General features: G+C 44.0%; 1 protein-coding gene across 1 annotated transcript in view; it reads right to left on the bottom strand.

Moving 5' to 3' along the window:
• Positions 1–13,839, bottom strand: part of LOC126252987 (ATP-dependent translocase ABCB1-like) — a 180,700-nt gene that overhangs the window by 66,998 nt on the left and 99,863 nt on the right. The window contains exons 12-14 of the mRNA XM_049954014.1: positions 12,158–12,365; positions 7,971–8,245; positions 3,177–3,281 (exon numbers count right to left, since the gene is read on the bottom strand). Coding sequence (XP_049809971.1) covers positions 3,177–3,281; positions 7,971–8,245; positions 12,158–12,365 — 588 coding nt within the window. The remainder of the gene's footprint in view (positions 1–3,176; positions 3,282–7,970; positions 8,246–12,157; positions 12,366–13,839) is intronic.

Below are 13,839 nucleotides of genomic sequence, written 5' to 3' on the forward strand. Positions count from 1 at the left end.
AGTGTGCCGAACACTGGAGAGAGATATGAGCCTTGCTTTAGACAATAATGACGACTTACAATATGTGAATATCATGAATGTATATATGAATGAATAACTATCATTTACTTGTATTTGTAATCTAGCATATATAGCGTATTAATTAATTACAGATGTAGCTCAGACACGATTAAAATAAAGTAGTCATTAGACATCGTGAGAAAGCAGAATGGGACCATCCGTAGAACTCACGGATTCCGAACGTGGTCAGGTGATTGAGTGCCACTTGTGTCATACGACTGTACGCGAGACTTCCGCACTCCTAAACATCCTTAGATCCACTATTTCCGATGTGATAGTGAAGTGGAAGCGTAAAGGGACACGTACAACACAAAAGCGTACAGGTCGACCTCGTCTGTTGACTGACAGAGATCGCCTACAGTGAAGAGAGTCGTAATATGTAATAGGCAGACGTCAATCCACACCATCACACAGGAATTCCAAACTGCATCAGGATCCACGGCAAGTACTATGACAGTTAGGCGGGAGGTGAGAAAACTTGGATTTCATGGTCGAGCGGATGGTCATAAGCCACACATCACGCCGGTAAATGCCATACGACGCCTCTCTTGGTGTAAGGAGCGTAAACATTGAACGATTTAACAGTGTAAAAACGTTGTATGGAGTACGAATCACGGTACACAACGTCGTGATCCGATGGCAGGGCGTTGGTATGGTGAATGCCAGCGTGTGTAGCGCCAACAGTAAAATTCGAAGGCGGTGGTTTTCTGGTGTGGTCGTGTTTTTCATAGGAAGGGGGGGGGGGGAGTCTTGTACCACTTGTTGTTTTGCGTGGCACTGTCACAGCACAGGCCTACACTGATGTTTTAAGTATCTTCTAGCCCACTGTTGAGGAGCAATTCGGGGATGGAGATTGCATCTTTCAACACGATTGAGCACCTGTTCATAATGCACGGCCGGTGGCGGAATGGTTACACAACAATAACATCCCTGTAATGGACTGGACTGCACATAAATCTGACCTGAATCCTATAGAACACCTTTGGGATATTTGGAACGCCGACTTCGTGTCAGGCCTCACCGACCGACATCGGTACCTCTCCTCAGTGCAGCACTCTGTGAAGAATGGGCTGCCATTCCCCAAGAAACCTCCCAGCACCTGATTGAACGTATGCGTGCGAGAGTGGAAGCTGTCATCAAGGCCAACACCATAATGGATTTCAACTGACATCAAGGCTAAGGGTGGGCAAACACTATATTGAATTCCAGCACACCGATGGAGGTCGCCACGAACTTGTAAGTCGTTTTCAGCCAGCCGTCCGGATACTTCTGATCACATAGTGTATCAGAACGATTTTCGCTAGTAACTTTCGAGTCGGTTGTTTCGGAGTAGGATCCATTACCTCAAGTTGATACATTTACCGTTCTCTATCACCGTGAAAGTTTGTATCATCATTCCAAATTCACTCTGCACAAGTAACTGAGAACTTTCTGTGGGGCTAGGTGCTACTCTGAGATACGTACAAAAGAGGAAATCGTCGTAGGTCACATCACACCATCCATAAGACCGTTGACCAACTAAAAAAAATAAAAACCTTTTATATTCCAGTCTTATCACTACCTTGAAATACGTATGTTATGCGTACGTAGAAAAATCGATGAGTAAAATAAGGCAGCAACCTCATGAAACAAATTTGCTCTAATTCTGTACACCATCTCTGCGTTCTATGAACATAAAATGAAATATTTAGAATGTCAGGTTAGACGTTATCTGGCCAGGACAAGTAAATCATTAAATTCAGGTATAAATAAATGAATAAAATGCAACAGGAGGTACAGAAAAAGCTTTCATCATTCTTCATTTGTCTATGAATTTACATTTTGGATGTGAATGCACATTGTTGCATGGTGAATAGTTATATGATTTTTGTTACATTGTTCCTATTTTTATGCCAGATTATTTTCGTATTACTCCATTAGTCATGCGCTTTCTATGTGTTACAATCTCCTTTGACGCTAGCAAGTTGACATGAACTTATTTTCTTCCCCCCCCCCCCCCCCGCCCCCCACTCCCACAGATTTTCCTTATAATTACTAGTAGCTCATTTGATAACTCATGACGACATCAGTAATTTTCGTCTAGTCTGAAACAATATCGAAACACATGCCAAATATATAGTTATACCATAGTTAGCACAGTTGTAAGACAATTAATTTAAGACTAACAGGTCAGTCTATCATCGTTATCATTTGGTTATCGGCCTTGCGCCAGGTTTAGACTTCATAGCCTTCCATGCTTCTCTGTGCTCTGATTTTCTCTTCATTCTGTGGTACCCACCTTGAGGTCAACTTACGTCATCCGGATTCTGATGTCTTCTTCTGCCCTTCCCCCTCTTCCTCGGACTAAAATGTTCAGTTGCTTCTAGTAGAAGCAATCTCGTAACAAATTATGTGCTATGCAGCCTGTTACCCTATTCTTCACTGTCAGCAACATCCTCGGACCTTTTCCAGCTCTTCTCAGTACCTCCTAATTCCTGACTTTATCAGTCCAATTGATTTTCTCCATACTTTCTCCAGGCTGCGCTATATCCACTTTGCACAAGCTTCAGTTCTCCTCTCTTCCTGCTTGCTCAATGTCCATGTTCCTGTCCCGTAGAACGCCGCTCTCCACATCAGACATTTCACTAGTCGCTTCCTTAACTCTGTGTAAATCACTTGCTAAGAGTCTTTTCTGAGTTTGAAATGCCTCTTTCACTAGCCATTCTGACTTTGGTGTCCTGTTCACAATGCTTATCTTCCTTCACCATGCTTCCCAAATATTTGAATGCTCTCACCTGTTCTATGGCTTCTCTTATCCTATGAAAGATATAAAATAAATAGCACGCACTCAACATATATCCTTTATCAGACATAATTAGAACATTGGTAGCTAGCTTTTAGAATCTTATGTTTCTACAGAGCTCCGAAACTACAATGGCGCATTCGCTCTATTTATGATTGATTTAATCATAGGTTACCTCACACATTGTATAGCTATCTTTGCATATTATTAATGTTGATAAAAACAGCGTGGCGTAGATTTTGCCTTGTAATATACCATTTTTTCCTTTAAAGGATAAAATTTGAGTTGTTTGAACCATTTTGAATTTATCTAGTCGTTATGCCTTAAACATTACCTGCAAGAAGTAGCTGCATCCTATGACGACCCCAACAATAACGAAGAGCACACAGTAGCGGTTCGTATCTTTCCGCATTTGATCTCCATCTTGCAAGCTGAGTGTCTGAAAGAGAAACACACAATGAAATAGTATCGCTTTACTTCCCGTTAGATGGCTAACCTTTTGCAGGTTGTTTTTGTAACGTCGGGAGTAACAAATGTGTGCAGTACCTTAATTCTATGATCACCATTCATCTTGTTGTCACTAACGTCTTGTGCCTGGTACAATAATTGTATCTCAGACTTGTGAAAACTAGTTTAAGACTTTTCCTTCGTTAGTATGTGTAGGTAATTGAACTTGCTGTAACAGACGAATTGAATGGCACAGCTGACCAGAACACCAAGCAGTAGAACCACCCGTTTGTACCTAAACAACTGTTTGCTTATTACATTATTGTGGTGATGCACGTGTAGTTACCAGGTCGCTGAAGCATTCGACTGATTCATGCCATAAAAATTATTTGCATCTGATCATTTTACTGTTTTTACATATTCCATAAACTGTAGTTGCGATAAAGGTAATGATATGTATTGTCCCGCTTTTACATACTGGCTATTTTTAATTATCTGACTGACTACATAATTCTGTTCACGAAGATATTTTTTCATTATCCTCTCCTCCACCTCCACTCCTCCCCCCTCCATCACTCCAGACATACACTATGAAATTTGTTCATGGCTTCCCGGGGAGATAATGACCTAGAGAAACATACCGCTCCAGTTTTCCAGGTACATGTAGAAGGCACTTGCAGCGCTGAAGTACAGAGGTGTTTCGTTGTAATATGTCAGTCGTAGAATAGCAGTGATATGAGACAGTACCTGCAGAAGTTATATGTATGATGCAGGGACTGTTAGTTGATCTTAAACGTGAATATATGTAATATATTGGTCATAAATGGACGAATAAACCCGTTCTCTACAAATACACCTAGGAGACAGTAATTACAGTAAAATAACTAGGACTGACCTAAAATGGAATTACCTCATAAAACAAATAATGCCAGATTTATAGGAAGAAACTAAAGGAAATGTAATTCACCTACAAATATAGTCGCTAACAAAGCACTTGTCCGACAGATTCGTGAGTATTGTTCTTCACTCTGGGATCCTTATAAGGTAGAACTGACAGAATAGTTGGAGAGGATCCAACGAAGAGCAGCACGTTTCTTCACGAGATCGTTTAATCGACACGAGAGCGCCACAGAGATGCTCAACAAACTCCTATGGCACGCGCTGCAAAAGAGGCGCTGTGCATCACGGAGAGGTTTACTACTAAAATTGTCGAGAGAGTACTTCTAGGAAGAGTCGAACAACATATTACCTCCTCCCTCATACATCTCCACTGGTGTCCCCTTAACAATGCTCCACCGTCGTCTCTGCTCACTACCTGATGAGACATGGTCTGAAGATTCTTTTTGGTAAAATCAGAACCGATTACGATTATGACGTGTGATTTAATAAATCAATGTTACCAACACTCATCAGTATTTTAACTCTCCAAAAACTTTGAGATAAAAATAGGAGACAGACAGAGGGATGGAATTTCTCGTTTGCTTTTCAGTTGGGCCCCGGAGAAGCTGATTAGGAAGTGGAGAAAATCTGACTCTAGATGCATCAAACTCAGGACCAGGGTGCAAGTGCTACTCTGAGATGATGAAGTTAGCGCAGGAGAGGAATTCGTGGTGGGCCACATCGAACTATTCAGAAGACTGATGACCGAAAACGAAAGTGCAACGAATTGGTAAATCAAAAAGCTAACGTCCATAAGGACTGCCTGACAGTCGCAAATTGGTACCAGACACATCAGAAAACTAATTCTGTAGAAGACAGAATTTATAACAAATATTGAAAATATTCCACAGAAGTTATTCAAAAATCAGTGCAAAATCACAAAAGTGAACTCATTCAAATATGTACTTGAATGGCTAAGCATAAACAACAAGTGAAATGAAGTCTACACAAAAGAGCGAATAAGATGAACATTGTATTCCAGAACACTGGAATAATTAAACATTACTCAGAGGGCGTTCAATAAATGTTGTTGTTGTTGTGGTCTTCAGTCCTGAGACTGGTTTGATGCAGCTCTCCATGCTACTCTATCCTGTGCAAGCTTCTTCATCTCCCAGTACCTACTGCAACCTACATCCTTCTGAATCTGCTTAGTGTATTCATCTCTTGGTCTCCCTCTACGATTTTTACCCTCCACGCTGCCCTCCAATGCTAAATTTGTGATCCCTTGATGCCTTTTTTTTCCTGGAAGCTGGTTGTTCTTATTCAGGATTCCAATACATCATATTATTCTCCACTTTTCTGGCTACAAAAAATTAGTTTCAACATAATCTGCGTTCAGTGCGACGACCTTACGCCGACCTACTGGGAGGGCTTGGTACCACTCTACTTCTCGACATCGGAGCCGACATTTTCATGAATCAATAACCTCATGCAGGTACTGCTTTTCGCAGAGTGCATCCTTAGTTCGGCCAAATAGGTGGAAGTCGGAAGGTGCGAAATCCGGGCTGTAGGGCGGATGAGAAAGAAAAGTTCCGTGAGGTTTCGTGAGCTCTTCTCATGAGCACAGAGTTGTTTGTAGTTATTTGAACAGCGAGATATTTGTGATCCGACGATCACATCGAATGGGTGTGTCCGCACGTTCTAACATTGCAGGAATCACAGCTGCGTGCGGCCGTCGGCGCGCACGATATCGGGCAGGTTACTGTTTGAAGACAGATTCCCTGCCCCACGAATCACCGTGCTTTTGTTCACTGCCAGGTCTCCGTACACATTCTGCAATAATACTGAGACCTGAGACTTTTTAGGGCTGTGAGAGGCAAAAACTAATGCGAAGAGGCGGTATAAACAAATTTATGAATATAGAAAGAAAATTGCTTAGAAGCAAAATTAGCACAAGCGCAACTGACACAGAATTCACAAAGAAATCTATCAACATGCAGAAAAGAAACACAACGTGCAAAAGAAGACCGTCGCTCTTCGGAAATTTTGATGGATTGGATGATGACAGACCGATGAAGAAAATATTTAGAAAATTTAAAAAGCTGAATGGACCACCGAGACCTAAAAGAAGCAACATCAATGCAATGGACACGAATAACACGTATTTATTTAGGAACAAGATTCAGACAATGGTCTTCAGTGACGAAGAAAGGAAAAGAGCCTCATAACACAAACATTTCTGGAAGCAGAGATCATAAGATATACGCCGAGACTGACCGTACCCCCTCCAGTCCTCCCGCCGACAGTACTGGGAATTTAACCCCAGACCTGCAGACATGCTGATCATTCATTTAGGGAGGCGGAGTTACGGGTGCATACGGATCAAAGATTTGCGGATGCGCTTGGAGATGCGAATAAAGCCGTCGGCACACTGACCGCGCTGTCGAACGTCAACGTTGAGCGTGCCCAGTTCAACGTGCTGCTGAACGCTCAGGAACGATGCGACTTGTGCATATGGTACGTGGGCCCCAACGTGGTACACGCGATCGCAACGCACTCCAGCGGCAGTTGAGCGACGTTTCTAGTTCGTAAATCTGTTTACTCAACGGGCCCGAGTAAAATTCTCACGTTAGGTCTGTTAAAATGCACATTTCCTTCATCGTCCACGAAAAGGAAAGTACCATGTCCAATCAGTAAGGACACAGGCTTATAAAAGTTCCATTACAAACAGTGCGGTACAAATTTGGAAAACTTTTCCGCATAAGATAAACATTATTTCATCATTCCCGCATTTTAGTAAAACCCCAAGGTCAGTCTTACTTGATCACTGTTCCTACCCAGTAGCAGAATCTTTGCAACATGTGAATTACGAAGCGTGAAAGAAAAAGGAGTAAAATTTCTTTATACAAGTAGCGCAAGCTGTCCTGTAGATTAAGCCAATCGAACAAAGTCACCCCTCAAAAAAAGGTGAGCTTATATTTACATAACGTCAAATATTATAACATGTATTAAACTAATAATAAAGTATCAGAACCTGATAAAAAAGCGAATGTTAGGAAAAAAAATTGGGAGTGTTACGACGCGAACCACCGCCCCAACACAAACTCATTAAAGTTCAGAGACGCTACTCATTATGCTGAACCAACAACACACGCTGTAGCCTAAGCCATATTGTGTTAGCCCCTGCTAAAAACGTTAATCGTAGATAATTTTGTTACTTAATTGAAATTTAACTATAACAAAGTGTACCAAGAACAATGCGTTTTGGGTGGATCTTCAGTTTGTCGCTGCCTTCAAATAGCCTACTCTCACAATACGCAAGTTACAATAATTCTTTTGCCACGAATGTGATGTTTCTCATTATTTTATTGGACCGAATAACACAGTTAACAACGAGTTTTCCAGTGATTCTCAATTTGCTGGTGCTCAGAAACGGCATATATACATATAGGCTTGAAATGAATGCCAATATGGCGCCTCACAACTCTTAACTGAAGGGAGACGGCGTGCGTGTGAGTAGGTAGCGTTGTGCCATCTCATTGGTCAACGCTCAGACGCACGCTCAGAATATCTGACACGCCAGATATTGCTCTGCACGTTCGGAAAGACTCCCGAACGTGCTATTCCACGCTATGACGTCGGAAAATCGGCACTCTCAACGCTCAACGTTCGGATGCACGGTCCGTGTGCCGACGGCTTAAGGGACGTGTGGATAGCATTACTTGGTTGTCCACACAAATTTGTTTGCTACCCACTCGGAAAGAAATAGGACTAATCGTCAAAATGTGGCTCATTTCCTTACCCCGATGACGTCACCAAAGAGTACTGCGAAGACGGGCATGGCGCAGCCGGCGACTATGGAGAAGACGGTGCCGATGGCAAGCTGCGGCCACTCGGGGCTGTTGAGGCGCATCACCTCGAGCACGCCCACCGGCTGCGGCGGCTGCTCGGCGTACCTCTCGGCGGCGGCGCGCAGTGCGGGGTTCATCTCTTGCTCCTCCGCCTCCTCCTCCCCCGCAGCCGACGACGCGTCACTGCGCACACTCAGCAGGCGTTCCGGCCTCACGCGGCTCGCGTCTGCAACCACCGGTTCCAAGTGACACTTCTACCGCATTCACATCTACCCTACTGGATACCAAAGTTGCAACAAAATTTTACTTACTGCATGCGTACAGTACAGTGGGCAGAACACCTGATTAAATTTGTATATGGCCCGCATCTCGTGGTCGTGCGGTAGCGTTCTCGCTTCCCACGCCCGGGTTCCCGGGTTCGATTCCCGGCGGGGTCAGGGATTTTCTCTGCTTCGTGATGGCTGGGTGTTGAGTGCTGTCCTTAGGTTAGTTAGGTTTAAGTAGTTCTAAGTTCTAGGGGACTTATGACCACAGCAGTTGAGTCCCATAGTGCTCAGAGCCATTTTTGAAATTTGTATATGATTCAGAGGTACGCGCAGTCTGAATCTTAAAACAGATCAGTCACCTCTGGCAGCAGCAACAGCTCTGTTACACGCCCGTATGGAGTCGAAATTGTCTTGGGTAACAGATGCATATCTATTCCAGATATAATCAATCGACTGGTGAAATGCTGGTCTCTAAACAACTTCCGTTTGCGGTGGATGAGGGGTCTTTGGTACGTGGTGGCACGGAGGGAGTCCAGCGTCCCGTGTATCGAGCTAGGTTAGCACAGTAAGAGCAAAAAAATTCTTGCGCCATCTTGTTGAAAATATAACGTCACAGACACCTCGAAAATGGGGCACAGCCACCGATCCTAACACATAATAAATGTAACGGCTGCTGTACAAAGTAACAGAGGAAATGGTGTTATGTATCCAATACAGGGTTATTCATACATACCTCTGGAATTTCAAAATATGACTGCACGAAAACTACAGGGCGTATAAGAAAACAGACTGCCCAAGAAAATACCACTTCTTCGAAACCCGAAAACAGTCGCTCATTGTGACCCGTAAGTTTGAAATTTGGTCAAAGGTGCCTACAACCGTTCTCTGTAATGGTAAAGACCTGTAGCGCCCTGCGACGTCACCCTCGGGGTCGGCAACGCTTCGAACAGCAGAGTGACGAGACATCTGGAGAAAAGGCCGCGGCTCAGAACGTCGCGTGACGTGACAACAGTCATCGGATAGCGATATGCACATGTACAGACGGCGATAGTATCGCTTACACGAGGTATAAAAGGGCAGTGCTAAGGCGGACCTGTCATCTGTACTCAGATTATTCAAGTGAAAAGGCTTCCGACGTGAATATGGCTGCACAACGGAAATTAACAGACAATGAACGCGGAGTAGTAGTTGCAGCTAGACATTCCATTTCGGAAATCGTTAGAAAATTTAATATTCCGAGATCCACAGTGGCAAGAGTGTGCTGAGAATACCGAATTGCCTCTCACCACGAACAACGCAGTGGCCGACTGCATTCACTTAATGACCGAGAGCAGCGGCATTAGTATAGGATTGTCAGCGTTGACAGACAAGTAGCACTGCGAGAAATAACCGCAGAAATCATCGTTGGAGGTATGATAAGCGTATCCTTTAGGACAGTAAGGTGAAATGGGCTATGGCAACAGACGACCGAGGCGAGTGCGTTTCCCAACAGAACGACATCGCCTGCAACGACGCTCTGGGTTCGTGACCATATAGATTGGACCCTAGAAGACTGGAAAGCCGTGGCTTCGCCAGGTTAGTCCCGATATCAGTTGGTAAGAACTGATGGTAGCGTTCGAATGAGGCGCAAACTCCATGAAGCCATGGACCAAAGTGGTCACTGTGCAAGCTGTTGGTGCCACGACAGTGTTGCGTGCTGTGTTTACAAGGACTGGACTGGGTCCTCTGGTCCAGCTGAATCAATTACTGACTGGAAATGGTTGTGTTCAGCTACTTGGAGACCATTTGCAGTCATTGACGAACTTCATATTCCCAAACAATGGTGACAGTTTTATGGATGACAATGCGTCACGTAACCGCTTCACAGATGTTCGCGATTTGTTTGAAGAACGTTCTGGACAGTTAGAACGAATGATTTGGCCGTTCAGATCGGCCGACACGAATCATATCGAACATTTATGGCCCATAATCGGGAGGTGAGTACCTACACAAAATCATGCACCTGCAACACTTTCGCACTATGGACGGCTATGGAGGCAACATGGCGCAGCATTTCTGCAGGGACTTCCAACCGTCGAGCTGCTGCACTACGTGTGGCAAATGGAGGTCCGACACGATTTTTAGTCACATATTAGACGATTACGCTAAGGAAATACATCAGTAAGTTAATAACAAATAATTGTTCTCCTTCACGGCTTATGTTTCTATAGCTGTTGTCGCGTTTTACAATAATTTCTGTTGTTGCTTCCTGTTATAGTACGAGTCTTCATAGTACTGTGTTCCCTGGCTGTAGTAAGCGAATAATATGCTTCTGTTCGGTGTAGTCGACGATAGTGACGCTTCTCGCCTCGTCACTTCATGCGCATGCAGGAATTTTTAATGTACACTATGTGATCAAAAGTATCCGGACACCTGGCTGAAAATGACTCACAAGTTCGTGGCGCACTCCATCGGTAACTCTGGAATTCAATATCTTGGCCCACCCTTAGCCTTTATGACGGCTTCCACTCTCGCAGGCATACGTTCAATCAGGCGCTGGAAGGTTTCTTGGGGAATGGCAGCCCATTCCTCATTGAGTGCTGCACTAAGCAGAGGTATCGATGTCGGTCGTTGAGGTCTGCCACGAAGTCGGCATTCCAAAACATCCCAAAGGTGTACTATAGGCTTCAAGTCAGGATTCTATGCAGGCCAGTCCATTACAGGGATGTTATTGTCGTGTAACCACTCCACCATAGGCCGTGTATTATGAACAGGTGCTCGATCGTGTTGAAAGATGCAATCGCCATCCCCGAATTGCTCTTCAATAGTGGGAAGCAAGAAGGTGCTTAAAACATCAATGTAGGGCTGTGTTGTGATAGTGCCACGCAAACTAACAAATGGTGCAAGCCCCCTCCTTGAAAAACACGACCACACCAGAAGACCACCGCCTCTGAATTTTCTGTTCGCACTACACACGCTGGCAGATGAGGTTCACCGGGCATTCACCATACCAATACCCCGCCATCGGATCGCCACATTGTGTACCGTGTTTCGTCACTCCACACAACGTTTTTCCACTGTCAATCGTCCAATGTTTACGCTCCTTACACCAAGCGAGGCGTCGTGTGGCATTTATCGGCGTGATGTGTGGCTTATGATCAGCCGCTCGACTATGAAATCAGTTCTCTCACCTCCCGCCTAACTCTCATAGTACTTGCAGTGGATCCTGATGCAGTTTGTGATTCCTGTGTGAGGGTCTGAATAGGTGTCTGCCTATTACACATTATGACCCTCTTCAACTGTCGGCGGCCAACAGACGAAATCGGCCTGTACGCTCTTGTACTTACGTGTCCCTTCACGTTTCCACTTCACTATCACATCGGAAACAGTGGACCTAGGAATGTTCAGTAGTGTGGAAATCTCGCGTACGGACGTATGACACAAGTGAACCGAATCACCTGACCACGTTCGAAGCCCGTGAGTTCCGCGGAGCGCCCCATTCTGCTCTCTCACGATGTCTAATGACTACTGAGGTCGTTGATATGGTGTACTACTCGGCAGTAGATGGCAGCACCACAATGCACCTAATATGAAAAACGTATGTTTTTGGATGTGTCCGGATACTTTTGCTCACATAGTGTACGTTTCCATAGAGAAGTGATCTATTCATCAAGCTTTTTGGACATGTATTGGAACGTAATATGTGCCATGCAAGGTGTAATCAGAGTAGCAAGATACGGTGAGTATACTTTTAGTTTCCTGGACATGACGCAACTACAACTGCATGCACCCTTCTTTAAAAACGCTGGAAAATGGGTAACAGGCGAGGACACTCGTTCTTCGTAACTGTCTCTAAGCGGCTGTGAACGCACGACGGGCTCTAAGAGGCTTACCTGCAGATTCATTTGGAGATTTAGAAGTGTCTTCAGAGTCGGTGACCTGTGTGGTGACGAGGTTGTGGTAATGGCCCTGCAGTGCCATGAGCGCGTCGTGCGGACCCTCCTCGACGACGGAGCCTCCACTGATCACCACGATCCTGTCCGCGTTGCGGATGGTTGACAGTCGGTGTGCCACGATGATGGTCGTGCGTCCGACGCTGGCCTGAAAGAGTTGGAACTAGAGAGTTTCAAAAGGCGACAAACACAGAGAAGCCCAGAAAATGAATACACTCTTTAGTTACACATAACTTCGAAATTAATTGACGAAAACGTCTCATTTTCCGTGAAAGTGTAGCTTAAACTTATTGAAATCAGTGCAGGTGTTGGAAATGGTCACCATTAACATCCTTACAGAGGTGATGTCGCAGAAATTCTGCACAAACTACTGACTATAACGTGTCCAGTTGGATACCTGTACATGAATGTTCTATGCATCCTCGACGTTCATCCAGTGTGGGTAGTTTTTGTGTCGATAAACGACGTCCTTTAGTGTTACCCATCGGGTAAATATCAGAGTCGTTAAATCTGGAGAACGTGATGGACACTTGACAGAATCTCTTGCACCTGTCCGTCGTGAGGATAGAATTTTGTGGAGGCACTCCCTGACACGATTATGGTAGTGGGGTGGGACACCGTTTTGTTGAAAATAAAGCCTTTCTTTTGTATATCCATCGTTTTAGCAGGAGGTCTCTGGGACGACGCCCGTTTACTATCGTGACAAAAAATAATAACACCTACAGCCGTCCTTATGATTTTAATTTATTTTGTCGCTACCAGTTTCAACGCTTCATCGCGTCATCTTCAGGCCTGTATGCATAAAACATTAAAGATAGCATTATCAGCTTATACCTTCTATATATACGTTCTATATATGTGGGTCCTACAATCAGTTTATACCATGTCTTTGACGTTCATTTTGTAGATATGACGTAGTGTATGCCCCTTATCTGTGTACAAATAAGCACTTTATACTTTGATACGACACATAGGTCATGTTCCTTGTTTTTACTTCTTTGTGAGGTATTGTTTCCTTCCATTCATCACCTTTTACAGTTGTTTTGTCTTACAGTAAGTTATTTCAGGATTGTGCGGATAATGCATGTCCGACTGTCAGATAAAACTCATGAATAGTATTTAAAGAAGTTTTAATAGATAGTATAATTGTACAATGTATTGAGTGGAAATTCGTGATGGTACATTTAGATATGTGGCAATTGATTTATCTGTTCTTTCTGTCAGATGCTCGGTGTAAATTCATAGTATAGTCTTGCCATTTTCTCATTCTGTTTTAATCTGTTTCTATGTAACTTGATTGATAAGCTGCTAACGCTATCTTTAATGTTTTATGCATATAGGCCTGAAGATGACGCAATGAAGCGTTGAAACTGGTAGCGACAAAATAAATTGAAATCGTAAAGCCTTTCGTCCCCATGCAATTCACGATCGGGATACAAAATAGATGTCTCAAGTTTCTCTGGTTACATCTCACCGCTAACAGTGCCTTCAGAGAAAAATGGCCCGATCAAAGCCCGATAAGATACCCCACACCACAGATTCACTCCCGATAAACTTACGGTTCTGTTCACATTGAAGTGCCAATTTGCTGCAGCCCATTAGACGAAATTGTACCGGTTTTC

The sequence above is a fragment of the Schistocerca nitens genome, chromosome 4 (genome assembly GCF_023898315.1).
Source record: "Schistocerca nitens isolate TAMUIC-IGC-003100 chromosome 4, iqSchNite1.1, whole genome shotgun sequence".
NCBI classification, from domain to species: domain Eukaryota; kingdom Metazoa; phylum Arthropoda; class Insecta; order Orthoptera; family Acrididae; genus Schistocerca; species Schistocerca nitens.